At 35.3% G+C, this 13,302-nt stretch overlaps 1 protein-coding gene across 6 annotated transcripts in view; it reads left to right on the top strand.

The window, feature by feature from the left end:
- The window catches only part of LOC125917240 (protein FAM133B), a 30,071-nt gene extending 17,901 nt beyond the window's left edge, over positions 1 to 12,170 (top strand). For 2 of the 6 annotated variants that reach the window (XM_049623486.1, XM_049623488.1), the window contains exons 9-11: positions 5,895 to 5,987; positions 7,541 to 7,588; positions 10,676 to 12,170. In XM_049623486.1, coding sequence (XP_049479443.1) covers positions 5,895 to 5,987; positions 7,541 to 7,588; positions 10,676 to 10,762 — 228 coding nt within the window. In that variant the 3' untranslated portion in view covers positions 10,763 to 12,170. Of the gene's footprint in view, positions 1 to 3,851; positions 4,008 to 5,894; positions 5,988 to 7,540; positions 7,589 to 10,675 lie in introns of those variants that run through there. The other 4 variants (XM_049623487.1, XM_049623490.1, XM_049623489.1 and 1 more) reach the window with 4 other exon arrangements.
- Positions 12,171 to 13,302: the final 1,132 nt, after the last annotated feature.

Genomic DNA, 13,302 nt, shown 5'->3' with positions numbered 1-13,302 from the left:
AGTATTACACTTTGGAAAGCCAGTTACTTTTTGTTAACTCTGATACAAATATAAGGTAGCATTAACATAGCATATTCTACAGATTTAAGGACAGGTAAAACTTAGCATTAAACCCTCAAACACTGCTTCTTCTCCTACATTTTTTGGAGTAAAACACTGATATTCTTTTGTAGACTGTTTAGCTTAGGCCTGATTTTTTAGTGAGAACCACTCAGCAAGTAGGTGATTTCAGTTCCACATGGAAGAGCTTCAACAGAAGCTTTCAGGCAGCACCAAGGGCTGGGTGTGCCAAACCCCTGCCAGCTGTGCTGGTCACTGGGGCTACAGCTGGTAGCTTGTAGTGAAGTCAAGTGAAGCTTAACTTTACCGGGGCAGGTTGAAGAACAATTCTCTTATAACTTCCAGGGCTAGATCTTGACAGGGACACTCTGTGGATCACAGAGGATGACATAGACTCAGGACAGGTCCAGGTCCCTTCCCCTCTGAGTATATCATTTAAAAGCAGTCACACAATGTATTGCTTTTTGTGTCTGGCTTCTTTCACTTAGTGTAAGGTTTTCAAGGTTCATCCCAAGTGGTAGCATGTATCAATACTTCATTCCTTTTTATGGATGATTAATATTCCACTGTGTGTGTATGCCACAATTTGTTTATCCATTTGTCTGTTGATATTTAAGTTGTTTCTACCTTATGCTGTTGTAAACATGTATGTACAAGTTTCTGTGTGGACATATATTTTTACTGATCTTGGATATATACTTAGTAATGGTTTTAATATCAATTTGCAAATAAAAAAACCCATTTAGACACTAAAAAAAAGCCATCATGATCAAAATGGGTTAATTTGAAGAATTCAAAGATAAGAACTTTATTAATACAATTTGCCATATTGTAGTAACTGCCCAAATGAAAGAAACCGTAATTGCCAAAGGGATATGATGTAATTCGACATTAATTCCTGATTTTCTAAATCATTATAGAATAAGTAGTACCTTTCATATTTAAAAAGATATATGTGTTAGGGGCGCCTGGGTGGCTCAGTCAGTTAAGTGACCGGCTCAGGTCATGATCTCATGGTTCATAGGTTCAAGCCCTATGTCGGGCTCTGTGCTGACAGCTCAGAGCCTGGAGTCTGATTGGGATTCTGTGTCTCCCTCTCTCTGCCCCTCCCCGACTTACCATCTGTTTCTCCCTGTCTCAAAAATGAATAAACATTAAAAAAATTTTTTTAAATACACGTGTGAAACTAAAAACTGGTAGTATACAAACATGAAATACTAAAACAACTGCATTGTGATTTTGTACTTCAGTATAAGGTACGGAGTAATAATGTGTTTTTACAGAGTAAAAGACAAATAATACAATAAACAAATACCCATATACATATCAGCTGGAGTTGGCAAATGATTTACATTTTGTCATAGTTGCTTCAGGTCTGGTTTTATTAAAGAAAAAGTACAGGGTGCCTTGGTGGCTCAGTCAGTTGAGCGTCTGACTTCGGCTCAGGTCATGATCTCACGGTTTGTGAGTTCGAGCCCCGCGTCAGGCTCTGTGCTGACAGCTCAGAGCCTGGAGCCTGCTTCAGATTCTGTGTCTCCCTCTCTCTCTGCCCCTCCCCCACTCACACTCTTGTCTGTCTCTCACAAATAAATAAACATTAAAAAAAAGAAAAAGTACAAGACACCCTCTCCTTCCTTAGAGGCAGCTGTTTCTGAAATTAATGTGAATTTTTCCCATCCACATTTATACACTTTTATTGCATAAGTATATGTTCTTAAATAGCATTAGATATTTTGCATTTTCAAAATGGTATCATGTTTCCTTCTGGCACCTACTTTTTTCATTCAGCATTGCTGTGGACATTTATCCTTGTTGATGCCCTCAAGTCCTTTTGCTTATAGTATTCTGTTATATTAATGTGCCATAATTTATTTCTCCATTCCTTTTTTAAATTATTTTTATGTTTTAGAGAGCATGAGCAGGGGAGAGGGACAGAAGGAGAAAGAAACTCAAGCCAGGCTCCATGCTCAGTGCAGAGCCTGATTCAGGGCTTGATCTCATGACCCCCTGGGATCATGGCCTGAGCCGAAATCAAGAGTCGGACACTCAACCAGCTGAGCGATTCAGGCGCTCTTGTTTCTCTATTCTTCTGTTTTTGGGACATCTAGCTGTTTTCATTTTTCAGTAATGCAAACAGTGCTGCAGTGACTATTTCTTATCCATTTTTCCTTTTCCACAAGTTATCATTACTTTTCTAAGACACACCTGGGGAAAAAGGAAATAAATAAGATATACCTGGGACTATAATTTCTAGGTTCAAAGATGTTCATACATTTAACTTGTCTAAATTTTGCCCACCCAAATGCTCATTAATTTGTGTCCTGCTAGTAATGTATTGACCGTACCCTTGTTCCACATACGTGATGGTCAACACTATGAAATTTCTTTTTGCCAATTTAATATGTGAAGATGGTTTAGCCTCTTCATTTGCTTATTAGCCATTCAGATACCATTTTCTGTGAATTGCCTATTCATAGTCTTTGCCTACTTTTCTGTTGGTTTTTTGTTTTTATGACTCATAGGAGTTTCATATTTTAGATATTACTCATTTTTCATATACATGATGAACATTTTGGGGTCCATGGCTTCTCTTAATATTGTTTAGAGTGACTGTTATAATCATAAAAAGGGTGTAATTTTTTCCCTTAGGCAATATTCTTTGTTTTTAGAGTTTTCATTTTAATTCCAGTATAGTTAGCATAGTGTTATAAAAAAGGGTGTGATTTCAAGTCATATATCAGTCATTGTTTTCAGCTCGTTTTTAAATTGTTACAAAAATGGAATATGATACCTAATAATAGAAGGAATATTCTGTTTCTAATAGTAACAAGACTATATAGGAAATTTTTAAAAAATTGATCAGAACTTACTTGAAGAAAATATGCAAATCTATTCAGAGAAGCACATGAAGATGAAGATTCAGTAAATTTTCCTGGGTATGAGCTACCCTATTAGACATTAATGCTTTGGTTAAAAAATAGTGTGGTATGGTACAGGAATAGAAAACAACAACAACAACAACAAAAAACAGTGGATAAAATGGAACTAACAGTTGGGGGAGGAGGGAACAGTCTGGAGCCCAAGTAAAACTTTGTAAGTATTTGTGGAACTTAATATATGATACAAGTGGCTTTTCTTGGGACAAAATGATTGTCCGTTTGGAAAATATAAAGCTGGGCACTCCTTAAGGCCAGATAAATCCCAAATATGTCTGTTTTAAGTCTGAAAGTATAACTGGAGAAAGACCATGGAGAATATGGTATTGGGGTGGAGAAGGCCCATGACTCAAAACTCAAAACTTTTGACCAGATAATTCTAATTCTGAATGACAAAGATCACAAAAAAGTAAACCATGAACAAAGTTTAAATATAATGAACAAACTTAGTAAAAACTAGGAATACATAATTTAAAACTTCGTAATTAAAAAATGATACTTTATATTTGCTGTGGAAGCAAAGGCAGAAACAAATACCTTATATACACAGAAAAAGTGGTAAAATTCATGTTTAGGCATTTCTTAAAATACGACTGTATTCCAATTATCTGAGATTAATATGATTGATAAAAGAGCCCGATAAGGAGGCTTCTTGGTAAAGTGTGATTCATAAATGAGTGAAATAAATGATTGAGGGGTGGTGGTGGGAGAATGAGCAAATCATTTGGGTGAAGGCTACTTTGGTCTTTCATTTAAACATTGTTATTAGGTAAAGATTTTGTACTCACGCACCCTTTACTGTATTTCAACTTTGTTTTTGTTATTTTTTAAGTTTATTTATTTATTTTGAAATAGAGAGCGAGGAAGTGCGAGGGAGGGAGAGAGAGAGAATCCCAGGCGGGCTCCGTGCTGTCAGCGCAGGGCTCAATGCGGGGCTCGATCCCACGAACCATGAGATCATGACCTGAGCCGAAACCAAGGGTCGGATGCTTAACTGACTGAGCCATCCAGGTGCCCCTCAAGTTTGTTTTTATTACTTATTTATTTATTAAAGTTTATTTATTTTGTTTGTTTATTTGGAGAGAGAGAGAGAGAGCACAAGCAGGGGAAAGTCAGAGTGAGAGGTAGAAAGAGAGAATCCTAAGGTGCCCCCAGGTGCCCCTCAACTTTTTTTTTTTTAATTTTTTTTTTAATATTTATTTATTTATTTTGAGACAGGGAGAGACCGCATGAACAGAGGAGGATCAGAGAGAGAGGGAGACACAGAATCTGAAACAGGCTCCAGGCTCTGAGCTGTCAGCACAGAGCCTGACGCGGGTTTGAACTCACAAACCGTGAGATCATGACCTGAGCCACCCAGGCGCCCCTCAACTTTGTTTTTAATAGCAAAGAACCCATATGTATGCCTGCCCTCCAAAAAGAGATGGGTTAAGTAAATTCTGGCATATGCTGTCAATGAATGTCAAAGGCAGCCATAAATGACAATGTCGTTGCATGAAAAGGTACTATTGGGTGAGAAGAGCAGGTTCTAAACAAGAATTTATGTAAAATAGTAAATGTACACACAGAGAGCTGTTTCCAAAAATCTTCATGATGTTTAATGCCTGGTACTGGGCTTCAGGTGAATTTTCTTACAGTGAGCATTTATCATTTCTACCAAAATAATAAGCTGTTTGCAGAAACAAAATTAAATCACCTGTAATATAACACAGATCATCACTGTTAGCTTATTTTCTATGTGATTTATTTTTGTCCAATAATCTTCAAAATTGGGTCCATGCTATATAGTTTCGTGGTTTTTTTCTATATGATTCAGTAGTGCTCATTTTTTCCATTGTAGTTTTTTTATTGTTACGAACTAGTCAGACATACAGGAAGAGTATATGGAAAATAATAAAATGACAACCTGCATATCCACTATGAAGCTTTAATAAATCTTAACATTTTGCTGTACATCAGATGTTTTTGAAATTTTTTATTCCTCAGAGTGTATATTTTTAAGTGTCTAATAACTCCTTCAGTCTTTCTTCTTCCCCAGAGTTACACATTTTCTCATCATTAAGAATACTTAGAGATGAAGATTTTTTTAATATGAATTTAACACTGGGAACATACTAAAGTAATTTATACTGTGTAGAGATCTTTTTCAATTATCATGATTACCCTTTGGTGTGTGTGTGTGTGTGTGTGTGTGTGTGTGTGTGTGTGTAGCACTAGGCTTTTCTGATCCAACACTGGGTAGAAACAAAACAATCCAAATACAAGGGACTTAAATCTTATGCCACCTGTATGGTTTCTTATGAGTTTTTATAATTCTGTCATTTATAATTAAAATAAGAGGGGTGCCTGCCTGGCTCAGTCAGAAGAGCATGTGTCTTTTGATCTCAGGGCCATGAGTTTGAGCTCCACGTTGGGTGTAGAGATTACTTAAATTAACAAATATTTTTTTAAAAAAAGGCGCTTGGGTGGTTCAGTCGATTGAGTGTCTGACTTCGGCTCAGGTCATGATATCATGGTTGTGAGTTCAAGCCCCATGTCAGAGGCTGTTCTGTCAGTGCAGAGCCTGCTTCAGATCCTCTGTCTCCCTTTCTCTCGTCCTTCCCCCACTCATGTTCTCTCTCAAAAATAAATTAACTTTTAAAAAAAAGGAAAAAAATGAGGATATTACATCTAAAAGGACATGTAGTTATGTCTTTTAGGGTTATGTAATAAAAGCATTATTTTATTGGGGTTAAAGACTGAATACTGGTGAATGTCATCAATTTTAGACATTTCTAAAATGAAAATAGGTAATTTTTGTGATAATTGGAGGAATTGTTAAATAGAACTTAGAAGCGAATTTGTGTGGCATAGCATTACATCTTTTTGAGTCAACATACATGTATTTATTTTTCATAGGACATTAAAGGACTCAGCAAAAAAAGAAAGATGTATCCTGAAGATAAACCTTTATCATCTGAGTCCTTATCAGAATCAGATTACATTGAAGAAGTAAGTATATGATCAAATCCATTTTCTTCACTTGAAAATGTTATTTGATTTTGGGGTGCCTGGGTGGTCTAGTTGGTTAAGTGTCCACCTCTTGATTTCAGCTCAGGTCACAATCCCAGGGTCATGAGATTGAGCCCCACATCTGACTCCGCACTGACAGGGAACCTGCTTAAGATTCTCTCCCTCTGCCATTCTCCCCCCATCATGTGCATGCTTGCTCTCTCTCTCTCTCTCGCTCTCTCTCTCTCTCTCTCTCTGAAATATAAAAATAATTGTTCAGTTACTTGATTTTAATAAAAGAAATTAGTTAAAAGAAATACGTCATGAATATTTGATTTACTCACTTCTCTAGTAAGTGTGCTATGAAAAAGAAATGGAAGTTCTGTTTCAGAACGAGTTTTTCATTTCCTAGAAGATAATTAATTATATAGCTAATATTATAATTAACCGTATTTACAAATATCTATTCTGAGCTATTTTTTAATGTTTGTTTATTTTTGAGAGAGCACAAGATGGGGAGGGCAGAGGGAGGGGAAGAGAGGATCTGAAGCAGGCTTCGCACCGACAGCAGCGAGCCCAGTGTGGGGCTTGAACTCATGAACCATGAGATCATGACTTGAGCTGAAGTTGGACACTCAACTGACTCAGCCGCCCAGGCGCCCCTATTTTATTTTATTCTTCTAATATTTACTTTTTACTATACTGCTATTTTGATTACGTGAAAGATGCTGTTTGATGTGTAGTGTATTGAAACCTAGCATTCCCTTGTTTTTATTTGGAACTACTACTATTTAAGAAGTAGAACAGTGATGAGATAGAGCAGAAATGTTGCTGTGATCTTTTTTCCTATCTATAAGGTTGAGAGGAGAATTAGGTAGTCTCTATACTATGGTCCTTTTCAGCTCTGATACTCCTATCTTGGATTTTGTTAGATAATTTTAGGTCTGTAAGTTACCATCTTTAAAGTGTTTTTCTCTTGGATTTTGTTTCCTCATTTGTAAAATAGGGCCTATTGCTCCCCTTTTGTAATAGTATTTTGTAATACCCCCCTGAAATGAAATTGAAATGAATTGAATTGAAATTGGCAGCATATATGTATGTATTACAGATCTGATCTACACATTTTATATTAATATCCCCTAACATATTTTTTTTAATATATAAGAAAATATTAATGTATAATTTTACTAAATTTTATTTCAGTGCATAAATGCTGAGTGTGATAATACCAGAATACATAAAATCTTAAGACGTAACAAAATCCAAGCTGTAGCACGTACATTACATAAGCCCTTCAAAAACTCTAAAGTAACATTGTCATCAATGCATTTTCCAAAACTCAGTAAAGCTCTGGATGAATGAAACAAAATACAGTCTTCCCTTTGTTTATATGATATCTGCATTTCTGGGATGTGCAAACAGGGATTTAAGGTATAAGAAGGCATTTAAAATGCCATTTGATTGTCAAAATGGTTTTTACATATAAATTTTAAAAAAATGTCTTGAGTGCAAGTTACATATTTGTCTTCTCAACAAAAATTCAAACTTTTTAGGTACGAGCAAAAAAGAAGAAAAGCAGTGAGGAACGAGAAAAAGTAATAGCAAGTATCATTTAAATTTTTTACATGACAATAGTGTGGTTCTTTTTGTTAAGATAAAATGAATCCTTATAAAGCATGACTTCATTTACTGGGCCTAAATATTTATTGGGAAAAATGTGGTATTCAGCTTTACTTAATGGGTTAAAGCAAGTTAAATTGGCTTAGGAGAAAGGAAGAGTATCCTAGTAGTAAACGTGTCCTGTTTCCATTTCAGTGTTTTATTCAGCATTTCATTTTATTTTATTCCATATTCAGTGCTGTTAGAAATAAAAACTCAAACTTTTTTTGATTTTCTTAAGCTGTAATATGAAATATGAGATTTAAGTATGGTGATTCCCTCATCTTCAATAGAAGTTACTTTCAGATCAGCCAAACCTTATATAACAACAGAAAAACCCTCTAAGCACAGGACGCAATAAATAATGTGACAACATAAATAATTCACTAATAAAGATGATTCTTTTGATTGTTTCTAAAGCCAGCTCTGCTATTATGCAAATTGAGAAGTATAAAAGGAGAAAGAAGGAAGAGGAGAATAAAGAAAATGGAAGTGATATTCAAATGAGAAGCAGACCAACCTGGGGAAAGTAGATAACAGATTATCAAAGAGTAATTGCAGACCATATCGTTAATTTAGGAGCACTCAGTATAAGCATGGGTGATTGCCTTTGAAAATATTTTCTTAGGGAGAGGTAGAAGAAAAATGAGAACAGCATCTTTTGTAGGTTTGAGGGTTAGCTTCCCTTTCCCGGAATTTCCCTCACTCTTAAATGAGGGTCTTTTTCTGGTAGAAAGAATCACCTGGGAATATATGACTCAGAAGTAACATTTACTGTACTTCATGACCAAGGCGATATTTAAGAGACTTTTTTTTCTGAATGGGAATATAATTTGAGTGAAAACTGCTTTGGTCTTTGGTTCAGATTAACTAAGACATAATAGTTAATTTAGGATAGTTCTAATTTGTACTTGCATACCACACTGTTTTCGTGCATTCAGCTAGCATATGTTTATTAAGCATCTCTATGCAGGCACTATTGGTGTTAGTAGTGTTGCTATAATGGAATACAAGATGGATAAGAGGATGATATGTAAGAAAGTGACTTTGGGGAAGGAAAGCCTTTTTGAGGAAGTAAAATTAAGCTGAAATAGGATTTACAAGAAAGAACCAACCATGTGAAGGTCAAAAGAAGAATATCCTAAACAGAGAGAAGAGCTGAGGACCTGTGGTAGGAATGAGCTTGATTTGTTTGAAGAATGGAAAGAGTAAGCATGGCTTACACCTAGTAGATGAAGAGGAATTGCATACAGTGAGGTTGGGAAGTAAGCAGAGGCCATGTCACGTAGCCAGGTGTTTCAGTTTTAATCAGAATGCTTTGGGAAGCTATTTTGAGTGTTTTTAACAAAGAAGTGACCTAAATCAACTTTACATTTTTAAAATACTGTGGCAGAGATGGAGTAGAGAGAGGTGAGGAATGGTGTTCGTATCACAGTGGTAGTAGTGAGGATGGACTGGTGTGATGGATTTGAGTTATGTTTTTGGACTTAGATGGTAGGGCTTACTTGCTGCTTTGGATGTAGAGAGTGGAGTTAAGACAGAGTAGAGCCAACCGCAGCTTAGTTTCTTTGCCTTAATAGAGGTGCCATTTACTAAGATAGCTAAGAGAATTTGGAGAGAAAAATTAACATTTTTATGGTAATTTTAGATACACTTGTTAGGTATCCAGGAAGAACTCACAGTCTTGAGTTCAGAGCAAGGACTAGATAGGAAGATTTGGTATGTAAGTACTATTTAAAGCATGGGAGACTGAGAGAGCATGTGGAAAAGGAAGGAGGTCCTGAAAGGTCAAGCAGAGGAATAAGAACAAGCACGGGAGGTGAAAGGGTCTTTGCAGTAGAAGAAAGCAGCAGATTGAGGTGTTGTGGAAGCCACGAAGAAAAGTATTTTAAAAAGAGAGTAGTCAACTGTGCTTTTATGAAAAAGCAACCTAGACCCAAAACGTTAAAGGGCCAAATACAGGGAATTTTGTAAAATTCCCTGTGCACTTGATCTTTTCATGAAGAGAATGATGAAAGTTAGCTTAAGGCTGCTAAGTGGTAGAGACCTTTGAGAGGGGCAGGGGGATTGTGGAAAGTTCTTATTGATTCAGAAATGATAGGAAGCTTTGCTTTTGCTGTCTTTACACGTCTCCTTTCTTGCTTTTTTTTTTTTCCTTTCTTGCTTTTTATTTTCTTTTGCAACAACTAGTCTCTCATTTGATACCACTTTTCTAAGTATCTGTTTCTAAGAGTTCTGCCTTCTCTTCTACATCAGAAATAGTCACAAGAGTCAGAGTTCAACAAAATTGTAGCTGTCTTTATCTAGTCATGAGTTGACTACTTTTTCTAGGCTTTAGTGGCATTTTTGTCTAAAAAGTAAGCATCTGAATGCATGGCTGGTTCTGCAGGTACAGTGTATGACTCTTGATCTTGGGGTTGTGAGTTGAAGCCCCATGCTGGGCATAGAGCTTACATAAAAGCTTTTTTAAAAAATTAAAGTTACTAAGCTAAGTAGACTTTTCAACTGTACATCAATATTTTGTACCAGTTAGTTGTTGTTAATTTAATAATTAAAATAGTTACCAGTGAAGACAGGACCTAATAATTATGTTCCTGTTTACCCAAAAAGTACCAGATTTAATATATATTTTTTCCAAAAACTGTCATTTATAAAAACAGTTGTGTTTTGCTGTGATATGAGGACTTCTTTGCAATAACTACAATTACTTCGCCTTTACAAATTATATAGTATGAGATACAGCAGTTGATATGATTATTCATAGAATTTATTTTCTATAGAAAGTTTTATTTAGAAACTACATTAATGTGCTGATGACTTAAGAATTTTTCCATATCTTTTTGAAAACAAGCACTCTTAGTCCTCATGATATTAATTATTTAGACTTTTCCAAAAATGTTCCGAATAGTTTACTTGGTTGTGTAGATTGTTTGAAATAATTATATAGTAGCTTAGAAGTACCATGGTAAAGTTGTTTTAGACTTGCATATTTTCCTGTAGAAATGTCTAACAGGGAACTCTCTTTACAGGAAAAAACAAAAAAGAAAAAGAAGCATAAGAAACACAGTAAGAAGAAGAAAAAGAAGGCTGCTAGTTCAAGTCCCGACTCGCCATAATATTGAGAAAAATCAGGATTCCTTTATAAAGAAAGTGCAATGTCTAAGGAAATCTCAACTGTGAAAATTATGACATAATTACTAAAATGCATGAATTTTCTTGTTTTTAGAATTATTACTGGACTATTCAGTAGCCACTTGGATGCCTCTGTGTGAAAGGGCCATAATTGTTGCCTGCTGCTTGAACATCAGTCTTTTCTCTTCCAGTGCTTAACAACTCTGGGAGATAATACATTGCAGTTGTGCTAGTGGTTAAGATATTTGGGGATAAAGTTAATATTTTTGACTTGAAGTATCTAATGATAAATCAACAGAAATCGAATCTGGATATATCATTAAGATGTAATTAGAAATGACCAGATGACTCGAGTTAACATTTTGGAAATAGGGATTACATTGATATTTCAAAATCCTTATTCTGTAGATAAGTGTATTTTAATTTTTTCCCCTTATATACTTTTATTTACCCGGGGAAGGAGCTTTTAGGGTTGGGGGGGGGGTGGTTTGCTATCTCTTTAGCTAGCAGAATAGCGTGCCTTTTATCCTCACACATCCTATTTTTGTGGACACAGTAGCCATGCTTCATGGGGAGGTCAGAGCTGGTACAGCAGTCTTGCCCTTAGACATCCTTGGACTCTTGTCATTTGCTGCTTTAAGTGAACCAGAGTAACAGCCTTTTGCAGCACGACAAAGCCCTAAAAGCTCTGGGATTTACCTCCACTTCAATAATACTGAATGTTTTTTAGCATTAGAATGTGTTATAACATTTGAATTAATTTTGACTACACTTTGGCTTTGGAGAGGAATCATTTCCAATAGACACTGGTACTTTTTGAACTTGATAGCTAAAGATTATAAAATGCATGTTTTATACTGTTAGTTTTAACCAGTCAGGAAAATTTTATGTAACCAGTGATAGTTATTTTATTTTTGTATGAATTTTGTTTAGGCTGCAGTGTTTAGCTTTTATTAACTCCTTATTCTTGCTATCTTAAATTCCATACTGTGTTTAATGGCATACTTGCCAAGATACTTAGCATGTAAAAAGAAAAAAGCAGACTTCTAATTTTTTTTTTTTTTTTCCAAACAGCTTCATATTGAAGCTGAGTCTTACCATAAACAAGTTGAGTGGCAGGCCTGGTATGCTGTGTCTTGTTACATAAAGCTATTGCCAGAATCTTAGTAAATATAACATTTTAGAAATTTGTCTTTGTATATTCATAACAAATTATGACAAGTTAAGTGAGAATTACATTATTGCTCTTCCTGTCATATTTTACTAAGATTTTGTGCCTCATATCTACTGCTGAATTGTTTACTAGTAACGTTAAAAGGAATTGATAAATCATTTTCACTTTACATTTTTATATAATCAGGTAACATGAAATATAATTTGATGTACAATTTTGCCTGTTTCAGAGGGTGTGCTAATTATAGTGGTATATGCACAAAACATTTTGGCATGACAAGAGGCTGAATAAATAGCTATTTTACTTAAAAATAGCTGTGTTCTTATCAGCTCCCTTTGAGTTGCAAGTAAAGTTATAAAGATTAAGAAACACTACTAGGGGTTCAATGGTAGGTGGATAAGACATATCCCCAAATTTTTAGCTGTAAAAATTATTTATTTCTTGGTAAACTTCCTTAAATTTTATGCTTAAAGCTTCATACTCTTTCCTAATAAAAGATATGTAGGGGCACCTGGGTGGCTCAGTCAGTTAAGCATCCAACTCTTGGTTTCGGCTCAGGTCATGATCTTGAAATTGTGAGATTGAGACCCATGTTAGGCTCTGTGCTGACAGCGCAGAGCCTGCTTGGGATTCTCTCTCTCCCTTCTCTTTCTGCCCTCTCTCTCTCTCAAATAAATAAACTTAAAGAAATAAATAAAAGATATGTATATGCTCTTGAGTACACAATAAGTTTTGAGGAACATTTTTTTATCTGAAAGGAAGTTTCTTAGAATGGTTGTTCAAGAAAATGCTAAAAGATAAGTTTATCAGTTTATTTGGTGATCAGTTTTGGTATGAGCACACTGGTCCAGAATGTGATGATTATATCAAATTAGAAAGCAACGGTTATTAGACCGAGGAATAAGGTGACCTGGCAGAAAAACTGTTCTTTCCAGGCTGTGTTGACTGTCTGTGAAACACCTTTTTCATTGCTTCTGTGATGGTAGCCTTAATAGTCTTCTTTCTAATAAGCTATGGGAAGAAAATTTGATAGAGTAATGTTATGTGCAAGTCCCTAACATTTCTTACTTCTTCTTTCCACCAAACCACCCTTTTTCTTGAATACTTTTATACCAGTTTTATAAACACAGGGCATGTTATGTGGATAATGATGCCAAGGTAACCGCAACAAAATTGATGAGTGTCTGAATCGAAAAATTGAATTTATACCAGTACTTCTCTGTCTGATTGTTTTGGATTCATTTGGTTGCCTTTAGTATATTTAGGTGTTTTATTTTAAATACCGTAAGATTGTTCTGAGTTGACTTTATCCAGAATATAGGTTCATATTCCTCCAGTCAAGGTGTGCTA

The sequence above is a fragment of the Panthera uncia genome, unplaced genomic scaffold, assembly GCF_023721935.1.
Source record: "Panthera uncia isolate 11264 unplaced genomic scaffold, Puncia_PCG_1.0 HiC_scaffold_161, whole genome shotgun sequence".
Lineage (NCBI taxonomy): Eukaryota > Metazoa > Chordata > Mammalia > Carnivora > Felidae > Panthera > Panthera uncia.
This window is presented reverse-complemented; position numbering and strand designations above follow the sequence as displayed.